The sequence below is a fragment of the Coturnix japonica genome, chromosome 1 (genome assembly GCF_001577835.2).
Source record: "Coturnix japonica isolate 7356 chromosome 1, Coturnix japonica 2.1, whole genome shotgun sequence".
Taxonomy (NCBI): Eukaryota; Metazoa; Chordata; class Aves; order Galliformes; family Phasianidae; genus Coturnix; species Coturnix japonica.
Window position 1 is genome coordinate 2,086,715 of NC_029516.1, and position 14,296 is coordinate 2,101,010.

The 14,296-nt window shown below is 44.2% G+C and overlaps 1 protein-coding gene across 3 annotated transcripts in view; it reads left to right on the top strand.

The window, feature by feature from the left end:
* The window catches only part of PLXNA4 (plexin A4), a 397,375-nt gene that overhangs the window by 34,702 nt on the left and 348,377 nt on the right, over nucleotides 1-14,296 (top strand). For all 3 annotated transcript variants that reach the window (XM_032449091.1, XM_015861239.2, XM_032449104.1), the window contains exon 3: nucleotides 9,455-9,637. In XM_032449091.1, coding sequence (XP_032304982.1) covers nucleotides 9,455-9,637 — 183 coding nt within the window. The remainder of the gene's footprint in view (nucleotides 1-9,454; nucleotides 9,638-14,296) is intronic.

Here is a 14,296-nt window from a genome sequence, read left to right on the forward strand (position 1 = left end):
AATGTATCCCCAATATATTAGTCAGTATAAATACAGATGCTGTGCTTTTCCACCGTTATGATGTGAGGATGGGGGATGTAGGTTGGCTGTTAGAAGAAGTTTCTTCTCAGAAAGAATCATTGGGCATTGGCACAGGCTGCCCAGGGAGGTGGTGGAGTCACTGGCCCTGAAGGTGTTCAGGAAAAGGGCAGATATGGCACTAAGGGACATGGTTAGTGGGTATGGTGGTGATGGGTTGATGGTTGGAGTAAATGATCTTAGTGTTTTTTTTCCAACCGTAATGATTTTTTTATTCTATATGCCCAGAGTCAGGCTGGAGCTGGGGATATGGGTGTCATGTACTCATCTATGTGTGAACCATCCTCTTCAGAACTACTCCTCTGCACAGATCAAGAAGTGGATGAGCATCACTTCCCTGTGCTTGCTGAAACACTGACCTTTGTTGCATCTCCCTCCTGTAGGGAGCAAATGCTCTCACACTGACCCTTCCTGAGAGTACACTGTGAATTATGTGAGTGTGTGTGAGATGCTGCATTATAGAATCATAAAGGTTGGAAAAGACCACTTAGATCATCCAGTCCGGCCATCAACCCATCGCCACCATGCCTTCCAAACCATACCCCTTGGTGGGGAAACCTTGTCTTGAACACTTACAGTGATGGTGACTCCACCATCACCCTGGGTAGCCTGCTTAATAATTAAAGTAGTTACAGAAGTGCCTGAAACACAGGAAAGGTGGGACACACAAGTATATGTGCATAAAGTGGTAATGTGTGGGCAAACAGAAGGACTTTGGTTTCCTCCATGCATTACCAGAGCTGGCTGCTGATAGAACATGTGGGTGACATTAGATCAGTAGGAACAACATCGCATTTTCCCTGTTTCAATGTCATTACCCCATCGTTGTCACTGTTCCAAAATATAATAGGATTTGTTCAGCTGATTTATTCTGTAAACAAGCGATATTAGCCAGGCCCGTATTCAGAGAGTGGGAGAAGCAGAGCATGCTGAAGGGAATAATAAAAACGTGCTGCTCCTAATGAGGGAATGACCCAGCACTTATCAGTGGGTCGGGGCTATTGGTCGGGATCCGGCGCCAAGAAACAAAGGGCTGTAATTGTCACGGCATCCCTGCTTCAGAGGGCCATCCACTGCACAGCCCCGCTTTCAGATGCAAAGAGAGTTGGAAGCAAAAGGCTTGAGTGAATTATATAGAGGCTGACACAAGCTCTGCATTCCTCAAGCACTGAGATCTGCACAGATAGGGGCAGCAAGCGGGAGATTTTGGTTTGCAGAACTCCAGTGCTGTATTTTGTTGTTTAAAGTGACAGCCGGGCTCCCTTGCGTTCATTTTCCATCAGATGATAGAACCAGACACAACTCAATTCTCCCTGATGCAGATGAGCAGCCCTCAGCTCTTGATTATTTGGTGAGCAAGCCAAGGTCACGCATAGAATCACAGATTCATTAGGGTTGGAAATAAAACATTAAGATCATCCAATACAACCATCAACCCACCCCCACCATGCCCAATAAACTACATCCCTCAGTGACACTTCTCCATGTTTCCTGGACACCTCTAGCGATGGTCACTCCATCACTTCCCTGAGAAGACTGTGCTAATACCTCACCAGTCTTTCCTTAGTATCCAACCTCAGCCTCCCCTGACACAACTCTTATATCCAACTGAGCAATTTCCCCATGCTGAAGACCAACAACACATGGAAGTTGTTCATCACAACGCTTAGCTTACCTTTGTGGGACCGTGGTGAGGATTAATTAATGCTTTTAAGCAGCTCTGGGATCTCTGGGAGGTGTCGCCTGCATGCAAAGCAGCATTGTTGTTTCATTTATATAGTGCTGCTGGTGCACGTGGCACTTTGCAGCCCAAATGATAATTCTGACTGTGGAACAAAATAATAATTATAGTAATTAAGGGAATGTCTGGTGGTGCCGACATGAGGGAGGCAGCTGGACTCTATCCGGCAAGGTGCTGGTGTGCATCAGTGGAATAGGAATAAGGAGAGCCTGGCAGCTGCCAGAAATGCTCCATCTGAGCTCAGATTTAACCATTCTGTTGCCAGCAAGTATTGGGGGATAATGGGTTGAGCATGTGAAAGAGGGGACAAGTCATCAAGTGTTCCTACACCTTTCAGAGTTGAATGTGACAGTGAGGATGCTTACAGTGGAAACCTTACAGGGTCCTGCAGGGTGGATGTTGTGTCCTGGTAAAGGTGAATGCGAGAGATGAATTTGAGGAATGTCTCTTTGTTAGGTATCTCAATTAAATAGAGACACCTGGGAGAAACACAAGTTCTGGCAAGGATGCTCAGGGTTACAGAGGAATATGGAGAATAGAGCTCCACTCTCTTCTTACGCCTATCTATCAATACTGCTGTTGATGGAATTTGTGATGTAACAGCCTTTAGCTGATCATGGAAATCCAATGTCCTTTAGGACAAAATGCGCTTCTCACCCAAAGGTGACTTTTTGCTTATCTAGATAAACGCTTTTCACTCTGTACAGATGAAACCTTTTCATTTTATACAGAGAAAACCTTTTCACCCAAGACGAAGCCCTCCCTATGACTTTCAGTCCCCAGGGGAAGTCAGTGCAGCTGTGTTTCAGGTGCATAACACAGCTTTGCAGCTGGAATATGTTCTCACAGAAGAGCTCTAGCAGCTTATTTGATCAATACTTCACTTCTGAAAAATCCCTAAATGCTTATTTACCCAATAGACCATGGTAGTTTCAAAAGCAGAGTCTCCACACTCAGTAATCTCTTTTTTTGTGTGTGTGTGTGGGGGGGGGGGGTGAAAAATGTTAAGTGAATTTTTTAAAGCTCATGGAAAGTGGCAAGCTGAGAGCTGCAGAGATCACATTCCTCTGTTTATCCTCATCCACATGATTCTGCATCCTCTCAGCCCACAGAGTGAAGTTTATGGGACTGCCGAAGAGCTCAGCTTCCTTTTACAGCCACATTTTCTGCTCTTTAGGTCCCATCCACTCTTCCTGTACACAAACGCAGTTCCCACCTGGGAATGAAGGAACCTCAGTGACCACATAGCTCAGTGATCTGACTTTCAGCCCAGCTGCATAACTTGTGTTAATATAGAGATTTTTGGAGAGAGTGTGAATGATGTGCAAACGAGAGGTTTGGCTGACACAGCAATGATGTATGGTACTTGGGATGTGAAAGCCACTATGAACCAGAGTGTTTGTGCTGTTTGAGTTTGACAGTCTGCATTGCTTCTGGAGGTGCTGTCCCTCTTCCCTGCCTGTATCAGTTTCTTGGGCTCTTGGAATATCTCTTTACTTAAAATATACAAACAGAGGGAGAGAGGCACTGGAACAGGCTTGGTGGTAGATATCCTGTCCCTGGAGACATTCAGTGTTGGGCTGGATGAACCCAGAGAAACTTGATCTACCTGTAGATGTCCCTGTTCATTTCAGGGGAGTTGGACTAGATGACCTTTAAGGGTCCCTTCCAACTCAAACCATTTCAAGATTCTAAATATCCCACTGAAATATATTCCCAGGTATCTAAATCAGTTCTGCACTGCGTCTTGTATATCCTGGCATCACTTTTTCTTGGCAGACACTTGGAGATGAAGTCGATGAAGGATCTGAAAGTGGAGGTTATGTCAGTACACCATCAGGGTGCTGTCTGCCAGTAGCATGGATTCATTAACCTGGAGGTATTTCAGGCTGGTAATTGCACCTTTACTTGTAATGGTAGGAGTATAATTCTCTGCAGACAAGCAGACAAGATGTCAGGATGTCATTTTGATGATGTCATTTTGATGATGACAGTATTGATGAGAGTATTTCAGGTTGGATATTAGGGAACATTTCTCCTCTGAAAGAGTGGTGAGGCACTGTCACAGGCTGCCCAGGAAGGTGGTGGAATCACCATCCCTGGAGGTGTTCAAGGAAAGGTCATATATGGCACTGAGGGATGTGGTTAATGAGCATGGAGGGGATGGGTTGAGAGTTGGACTGAGTGATCTTAGAAGTCTTTTCCAAACTTAGAGATTCTATGATTCTATGTTTGGCCTGGGAGCTTGTATATCAAAATTCCATGATTTTTGAGTTTAGTACTTGTGGGGGCATGAATTGTTTCCCTCTCAGTGCTGCCTCCAGAGCTAAAACGCTGCTGTGAGCAGCCCCATGCCAGTAGTAATGCAATGCATATAGCAGAGCAGGAGTTCACTGATCAGTGTACATTGTGCATGTCTTCTGGTACACGAATCATTCCAAAATTCAGAACCCAGAGGATGCTAAATTTATGGCAACAATTACTTCTCACTAATAACCAACAAAAGGCATGAAGACTAAAAGAGTTCTATTGGTCTCCATAAGGAAGGCAGACTCCTCTTCAGGAAATTGCAAATTTTACGACGTGGAGGTAGATGGTAGATGGGAAGCCTTATGCTCACAGTACAGAAGGAACATTAATGCAAGGCGTAACAAGTCTGTACCATGTTAAGATTCTGTAGCTCTCTGGAAACTTGACACCAGTCCTTGAACTGATGCTTAAACTGCAGACCTAAAAACCAAATGCTTGTACAAGTTCAAGTCAATTTGGGTAACTGGTCTCGTGATCCTGAATTATGTTTGAATGAAAACCTCTTAGCAGAGTGGGTGCAATTTCCCTGTAATTGGTGAAGTTACTGTTAACTGCACTGTCATTTGTATATGGTGACATGTAATTGCGTGGTAACCACTGCTCTGGTTGCACAACTGAAAGCAGTGTGCAATTATAATGTATTTCCAAATGCTGGCTCTTTATCCAGTTTCCATTATATCACCAAGCACCCTGGAGAAACAGTACTGGATATTTTTGTATGTCATTAGACTGCAGGCTTACAGCTGAAGAGCGGGTTGGTTGGTGAACTGTTCCATTTCGGTTGGTGGCCCAGAGTTCCCATCTTTTTGCCCATATAAGAATTTCATATGATAAAGGCCTATGGCTGTTGATGGTCACTGGGCAAGCCCGCAGCTTTTTTCTGACCCGCTGTCAGGAACACGTGTGATGGGAAAGCATTAAATTATGTGAATGATGTAGCACAAGGTGAACGTCAGAAAAGTTGTCTCCATCCTGCACCAGGATCTCATGACTAGACACAACCAGTGGGCTGATGCTGATACCTGAAATCTGATGGTCCTGCCAAATTTCATAGCACAGAAACTGGGGAGAAGGACATAGAACCATAGAGTGGCTAACGTTGGAAGGGACCTTAAAGATCATCAGATTCCAAGCCCCTGCCATGGACAGGGTTGCCACATCAACCATGTCAGGCTGCTCAAGGCCTCATCCAACATGGCCTTGAAACTCTCCAGGGATGAGGCATCCAGAGCCTCTCTGGGCAGCCTGTGCTAGGGCCTCACCACTCTGAGTAAAGAATTTCTATCTAACACATAACCTTTATTTCTCCTCTTTTAGTTTAAAACCAGTCTGCCTTGTTCTGTTGCTAGGTTGGATGGACCAAGCCCACTGGTCTCAGTGGAATCAGAAGGGAGAGCTGGAAGCAGCATGTTTAGAAGCAGAAATGCTGCTAGAAATGCAGGAGAGCAGAAGCAATCCAACTTAAGGAAGGCAGGGTGCAAACGCAAGAGTGAGGGCAAATCAGCACCTAAACCAGAAGGATAACCAAGTATTGAAGCCCATGCTGATGGCGCTGTGAGGATATTCAGAGAAACACAATCCTTGGGAAGCAAACTGCTGCTGCAGAAGTTGGAATTTAAAGATCTGTGGTTTGCAGGGAGGTGGTTTGCATCATAGCGGGGGAGGCAGGGGGAGTGAAACTAGATGATAATTGTGGTCCTTTTCAACCCAGGCATGATTCTATGATTAGCAGCTCTGCTGGAGGGGGATTTATGGTTTACCCCCACTTCAAGCATTCCAGACCCTAAATTCCATTGCTTGCATCTCTACAGATACCACAAAATTCCTGGTGATGGATTTTCCTAGGGCTTTTATCTCCCTCGATTTTTAAACACCTTATGGAGTATGATATATGTCCAACCTCAGCAGGAAGCTCAGTCCTTAATGATGAGAAGATCTTGCATTCAGGTGATGAAAGGACCTTGGGACCTTGCAAAGATTCAATTAAATATCGCTGTTGATTTCTTACTGCTGTTGGCTCCCTGGCCCTGCTGGCAGCACAGGCAGCCGTAATGTATGCATTCCCTTCATCATCTGAAGTAGCCAAGCCTGAGATAACAAGAGTGAGAAGCCAAGTATCTGCCACTATACAAAGACAAGGCTGTTAGGTATTAGCTGTAAATCAAAGGCAAGACTTGGCTGTTGGGACAGCCTTTATCCCTGGTGAGACTGTGGAATGGCTTTGGAGCCTGCTGAGATATCTAGAAAAGGCCCTTGTGCTTTGATTGGGAAGGAAGATTGCATCCAAGTGAAAGTAAAGAGGAATGAGGGATGGCTGATCCTTCGTCAAAGCTTTTCCACAAATGTGCGTTAGGCTGTATTTGAGTATAAGAGGGTGCTTCAAAGGCCAAAGGCTAAAGCACAGAGTCATAGAATCATTAAGGTTGGAAAAGACCACTAAGATCACTAAGTCCAACCCCAGCTCACCCCAACCATGCCCACTATCCATGTCCCTCAGTGATACATATGCCCTTTTCTTGAACACCTCCAGGGACAGTGACTCCACCACCCCCCTGAGCAGCCTGGTCCAACCTCACCCTTCTTTTCAAGAAGAAATTTTTCCTAATATCCAGCCTCAGCCTCTCCTAATGCAACTCTCATCCCACCTCTAGTTACCAGGGAAAGGATGCCGACCCCCATCAACAGATGTTGAAGTGACAACTGCAGCTCAGCAGGAGCACTGTTTGCACTGCTTCCCTAATAGCTGGCACTTCAGCCCCTTTTGCAGTGCCAAATTGCAAATGGAATTGGGGAAGGACGTGTTGTAATCAAGAGTTTGTAACCCTTCTGCCGAGTTTGGGGGGCTCAGTGAATCTCTAGAGGGCTGAGCCAGCACCAGCCTTGTTAAAACCATCCTATCCAGAAGGGATTGGATCTGTTCATTATTTATTTGATAGGCTTAATCCTGGAGAATGCAGAAGCTTGCCAGAATCCCCCTGTAAATCAGGCCCATTCTTTGCACATCCTTCCTATCTAACTGGCGAATGTGACACTTGGCCATGGTGTCACTGCTGCAGATGTAACCTCTGGTGATAGCAAAGGACAGTAACCTCTCCACAGCTGAATCCCCACTGTGCATCAGCTTGAGATGGAGAGGCAGCTGGTGGGACTTCGCTGCCCTGGGAGCTGCCAATCACTCTTTCATAAAGATATTTTGGATATGTAGAGCACCTAATAAACCTCTGTTTAGCGGCTTCCCTGGGGCAGAGGGGTGGTGAGTAATATTCCCTCATTAGCAGGTGGGATGCGATATAGGATGACGGTTTGATTCCAGTTATGGGTTGGAACTACATGATCTCAAGGGTCTCTTCCAACACAAATCATTCTATGATCTCAGAAACTTGCTCCTTACAACTGCCTGAAAGAAGTTTGTGGCAAGGTGTGGGTCGGCCTCTTCTCCCAGATGGGATGAGAGGGAATGGCTTCAAGTGATGCTAGAGGAGATTCAGGTTGGATATTAGAGAAAAACTCTTCAAAAGAGTGGTAATGCATGAAAACAGCTCCCAGAGGAGGTGATTCAAGACAAGGGCAAATGTGGCACTGAGGGACATGGTTAGTGGGGATGGTGAGGATGGATTGAGAGTTGGACTGGATGATCTGAAAGGTCTTTTCCAGCCTTCATGATTCTACAATTCTGTTCTATGATTCAATCACAAAAATCCTCCTCCTTTCCTGAGTTACCTCCAGACTACGCCGTGAATTTCAGAGTTAGACTTTTACTGCTCGAGATGCAAGAATTGCTTCCTGTCTCCTTAGATCTTCCCTTTCACCCTCTCAGATACTCCAGCTGCTGCAACAGCCATGTTGCAGGCAGAGTGAATTCATGTTCTCATCTCTGCTTTCACTCTGCAAAGTCATTAACGTGAAACTGCCAAGCAGAGAAGCTCCAGAGAGTTTAACGTGGCTACTTTATATTGCTGTTCGGAGTGTCTGGAATTGAAAATAAACCTGGCTTTGCAACTCTTGACTGTTTCATCATAAATCCAAGCTTCCTTATGTGCTTCTCCTTGCTAAAGAAGATGACTGTATTTCTGCCTTTACAAAGATGTTGTGCATCGAGCTGAGAGCCACAGCTGCACAGAAGGGGGCTGATGTTTATTTGCATGTTTTCACTTGTGTGTGTGTGTGTATATATATATATATATATATATATATATATACACACTGTAGATGATCCCCAGAGGTAGCAAACCCCAACGTGATGTCGTAGCTTTGTGACTTTTATTTTGTTGTCAGTATTCCACATCACAACATCATATAAAGCAGTGGGACTTAAAGAGTTAATGTTCTGGTTCTCTGGACCGGCCGTTTCTGAGTACTTTGTTCTCGGATGTTAGAGGGGAGGGACTGATTTCCCCAAAGAACCTCCCAAACAGGAAGGTCCTGGCAACTCATCAGCCCTTTTTCTCTTTGTTCGCTGATGAGAAGCACGAGGTTCCTGTCCGTTTTTCGCCTGCAGGTTTTGAGTAAGGCCTATGGTTTTGGACACTCTCTTATTCTGTTTGTTTTGTTAGCCTCAGTTCCAGTTGTATCGTGTTGTATTGTGTTAGCTTGCATTCTCAGATCATATTTAGTAAGTTAACTTTCCTTCTCAGGTCGTTGCCGTTGCTGTTTTTAAACCCATCCCCCCCTCTCCTGGGGTGCGGGCCCTCATTAGCCACAGGGCCAGGCCGGGCCGGGCCGGCCTGTGAGCCATTAACACTATTATTTATCTTTCTTTTTTCACGCACAGGGTAGTGTCACACTAAAACAGGTTGCCCAAGGATGTTGTAGCCCTGGAGGCATTCAGGGCCAGGCTGGATGTGGCTTTTCCTAAGAAAGCCTGGGCATATATTAGAGCTGCTTCCAAGATGGTGATGCAGCTTATGGAGTCAGGATGGGAGATATTTAGGTTTCATAGATGTGAGCCGCAGTAGTGAGTAAGGGCCAGATCCCATAGTAATGACACGCATACTTTATTTTTGGGAGAATTAGAGAAGTTGAAGGCACTTTCTGCAGACTTTGATTGCTTGGTCTTGACTGGTAAAGCAGTAGGAAAAAGGCTTAAAATAATTTATCCTGCTGGGCTGTCATTCAAGAGAAACAGGTTTCTTAGTGCTCCTTCTGTCTGTAACTTATCATGAGACTTTGGACAATTTTTTTCCACCTTTGTATTTCTTCCAGTGCTGCTTTTGTCATTGACTTGTCAGCCTGCATAATGGTGCCCCTGATTGAATAAATGCTTCCAAGATGGCTTAAGAATTGTTGGCTTCAATTTTTCATACTCTCTTTCTTGTTGTTTTATAGCTGTTAACAATTGATGACAACTTCTGTGGCCTGGATATGAATGCCCCCTTGGGAGTATCATCTATGGTGCGAGGGCTCCCCATTTACACTGAAGATGGAGACAGAATGACATCTGTGATTGCTTATGTCTACAAGAACCACTCCCTAGCTTTTGTGGGAACCAAGAGTGGAAAGCTCAAGAAGGTAAGACCTAATGTTGTGTTCTAACTCAGATTTTCACATATTTATGGAGATCGGTGGTGTTGAGAGGAATGTGAGTGCAGACCTTATTGTGAGGTGCATCATCTACTTTGAAGATAGCAAATGTTTCAGATGGCAAAAAAACTGTGTTTCACCCCCAAGGGCTGGGTGCTTGTTCTGAAGGAAATGTGTTTTCATCAATAGACAGCTGTGTCTGAATGATAATGAGCATTATGTTTATGGAGCAAGCATGGTTGACGCCACATAAATAAATACACTCTTTATTGAATTTGAACTTATGTTCCTCGCTCTGGGTTCTCAAAAGATAAAAAAGCCTGTAGCTCTGTGGTGTAACAGCTGCTGTAGTTCGTCGTGTATGGCTGTAATACTGAGCTTGAGAGTTGGAAGCGTTGTTGTGCTTTTAGTAGGCGCTCTTAAGTCAGCAAGAAGTAACAGAAGTGGCCTTATGCTAATGACGGGCATCACATCCATTTCAGCCCCTCTGTGACAGTTTGGTGATGTTTGAGTGCTTGAGATGGGGCTGTTGCAAAATATGATTTGTGAGGAGATGGGTGAGAAGCTGTTATAGGAGGTTGGAGGAGCCCCAGGGCTTGGATTGGGTATTGAATCCTCTTTGAATTCCTTTTTGCAAATAACATGAAGCTGAGGAGATGAATGTGCTATTAAAAAGTCTCCCACTATGGCTTGTATATATATGTGTGTATGTATATGTATGATGGGCAGAGCAGAGAGGAGAAGGGGATTCGTATCTTCATGGATGTATAAGGAGGGTCTGAGATCTCTGGTTTTGTTCTTCTTACTTCTGCTTCATTTAAGAAGAATGTCAAGGTTTTAAACTCAGGTGGCATTAAACCCATGTTTTAGGAGGTATATGAAATAGGATCCTGCCTACTGACAGATGTCTCCAGACCACTTCAACAGAGGAAAAGCTGCTGGTGCTTTTGTAAAGAGCGTAGCTGTTTTAATGGTCTGCTCTAACATGTGGTAAAGGAGCCAAATTGTTTTTTAAACAGTTGTAGTAAAAATGATCTCCTCCCCTGACTAATTAGGTTTTGCTTCCTTGTCATCTGTGATATCATAATAAAACGTTTAGTTCTCCAGCCAGCCTCACTGGGGGAAGAAAATGCGTAGCTGAGATCTGAATGGTAAATATCCAAAAGACCTAAACAGTTAAGAATGCCTGTTGCTTCTCTGCATTCGTGAGCTTTTGGTTTTAATTTTGGTGTTGGGAGAAGCAAACTCAGACGTAGCTGTCTTTGCCTTTGCAGGTCACAATGTAGAATCCAAGCTCTCATCCCTTTTGAAAAGGGGAAAATAGGAGTGAGAAAGCTTTTTATTTTTTTCTTTTCCTGAGTGTGGTAGAGAGCAGAGACATCCTTATAGGGTAAAGAATGAGAAGAGGGGTGCTGAACTAACTGATGTAACTTGAGAAAGCTGTGTTTTATTCTCTTTTTCCAGACGTGATGAATGTTCTGCCTGCTGTAGTTAGTGCACTGGGTCTGTGTGTCAGAGCAGGGCTGGAGCCCTGAATAAGGGTGTCATGGTACGAATAACTATCTATCAGAAAAAAACAGCATTCAGAGCTGCACAATGAGGCTTCCCCAAACTCATGTGGTGGTTTTGGACCAACTGACCCTGGAAATATGCATTTCCTGCAGGTTTTGACCCATCCTTGCTATGATTTCTGTGATCATTTACTCTCCTCCAGGGTTCTCGAGGGTATCTGAGCTCAGGACATCAGCCTGCTTTTCCCCTTCAGGGGCCACACAAGGCCAGTTTGGCATTGAGGATTTTCACCTGGTCCCTGCCAAAGTTTCACGGCCTTTCAAAGCTTGGTTTTCCATCTTGGCTCATCAGGTGCTTTGGAACTGGAAGCAAAGAGAAATACCGCATTAGTAATTGCAGCTCCTGCAAAATCCATTGTGTTGGGATGAAGTTTGATTTATGTTTAAAAAAAATTGTGTGTGGGTAAATTGGAATAAGCTGTATGAGATTAGATGAAACTGTACTAGTGGATGAAGCCCAAGGACTCACTTATACCTGATGGTCCCCTACCACACGTGGCGTGTACTGCTGTTTTTGTGCTGCAGTGCAGCTGCTTGATCAAGCTGCAGTGAAGCATTTCTGGATAGCACGAAAAGATGAGTTGTTATATTATCTTCAAAGCAGCAGGATCTGCTCAGTTGTTGCTGAAGGATTCACTACAAATAATTAGAAGGTGGTTTTGGAGAAACTTCCCTTATTTTCTTGCCATCTCAGTCATCTTCCCTGTGTTTTTATGTGAAAAAAATACAGACCATGTATCAGATTTTGAAGAATGAAATCTGTGGAGGCACTGAAAAGTGCTCATAGTCATAAAGCAATATCTGTTGGTATACAAATGTCACATGTCAAAGGAATGCATCCAGTGGCACACAAAACTTGAAGTAAAATATCGTGCTTTACAGGAACGTATCATTAAAATGAAAACTAGCAGCACATCAGGAATCTGCCCACGTAACCAAGACAACAAAGAGAGAAAGAAAAGGAAAAAGCAAGATAGAGATAGGGTAAGAAAAGAGTGAGTGAGAGAGAATGACAAGGCTGGCCCTAGCTGTTCCACTGCCCCAGGCAAAATAGTTCTTGCAGCCCTTGCTTATCCACATAACTACGTGTGCAGACCAACAGGAAAGCTCTGGGTAATACATTGTAGAAATATGCCCTCCAATTCTGCCAGCTTGTCCACAGCACAGCGTGGCCCTGCAGAACAGTTATATATAGGATAAAAACGCTGCGCTGTGAAGAGGAAAAATCTCCCCGTCTATATCTTGTGGCACAAACCACAGTCCATGGATTAAAGGTTTGATGGGTGTTGGTGTCAACTTGGGAATGGAGAAGGCAGCTCGGAGATGAGTGGGCTGTGAGACAGCCACGCTCAGCTCTTTAATCTAACAGGAGCTTCTATTCTTCTTCTATATGTGCTGTTCCCTTCTACAAATGGAAGGAAATACTTTGTTTGCTCACAGGAGTGCTGGGGGAAATTAATGCTCTGCAGGTTGCAAGGGATTTGTGTATAAAGCACGAGGATTCTATCACACAACTAAAGCAGGTAGATCAGGTGAGATAGAGAACTCCTGACCACTTGTGGGCATTGAGGATCCTGTGGTAGTTCTTATGAGAAATATTGTCTTGCAAGCCTTGGTCAAATTGTGTTATGAATATGTCATGGCTAAGAGAATGTGGCTTATTTGCTGTATATCTTCCCTAAGTGTGTAATGTATGGATATTGCTTTTGTACAGATAGTTTCCACTCAGGGAAAACAAACAAACAAGGAAAACAACTGACTTGCAATTATTCTCTGTGCATGTGCAGGTTTAAAGAACAACTTAACATTTAAAAATACCAGCTTGGGAACAGCCTCAGGACCTGCACCTCTGTCCAAAACGAATCTTTGTCCATTCTGAAACGTCTCCTCTAAAATGAAGCAGTAATAATTTACATTTGTTTGAAACTGCTTTGTGAGAAATATTCTTTTATTCCATCAAAACATTTCATTTGAAGCCTTCTCTATGCTAAATTCCTTTCAGAGAAAGAGGTTGAACTTAAGCGTCAATTCTTTCACTCTATGGCCAATATTTCATTTGACGTGAAATCTCATCAGTTTGAGGTCTTTGAAGAGACTTTACATTTAGGGGAAAGGTTTTCATTCAGATTAGACAGCTCTGAAATGGGGCCAGCACTTCCCATCAGGTATCACTTCAATTTAGTAGAAAACTCTCACCGTCGGCCACTTTTACGAACCATGCTCTGGATTACCCTGAACCCTTGAGACCTTGAGTTCTTCAGATCCAAAGCAAAACACCATAGGGAGACTTTTCAATTTGAGAGCTCAAATTGGCAATTCTAATTTTGGGCCTATCTCACAGTGGCATTGGGGAAGATTGGTGCTATCCGATGAATAGTTAGGATGGAAAGTACTGCATGCTTTAGCTTTTGTTGGCTTCTGGTCGTGTAGCTGTGGCTGATAGCTCTTCTAGTTGTGTGTTGAAGCTTTGTTTACAGCCTTTTTGACTCGAAAGCTTCAGAAAGCATCAGCACGTCACAGGAAGATGAAGCACCTTGGTCTGTGCTTCTAGAAGGTAATCCTGAAGGATGCTTGAACATGCAGCTTCATTATTGTAGTTGATTGCTTTGAGTTCTCTCTTGCAGCAAGTCCTTGTCCCATCACAGGTTGGAATAGATCCCTCCCAGAGCAGAGTTCATCCTGGTGGGATGGCTCTTGACAGGACATAAGATCTTTCCACAAAGCTGGGTGGCTATTTAGTGCTATTAGCGGGCAGCACACTGAAGAAATGAAGCTTTTCATGCAAAACACTGTTGAGAAAGGTAGGACAGTGTAGTAGATGAGCAGAGCCCAACTGACGGAAGAGATCTGGCCAGGTTAGTGATATTGCAATGTACCCACATGGTGAAGTGAGGAATTGCTCCTCTTCCTCCTCTGATGCATTACTTCCCATCCAAAAGCTGGAGCTAATGAAGGCAAGCCTTGGGTTTGTTGAGCACAGTTTGGTGGACTCTGATAACTGCAGAAAAAGCCAGATCTTCTGTTTCTCCAAGTATAAAAGGGGGTCTGAATATGCACAAGACAAGAAACTCTGCTC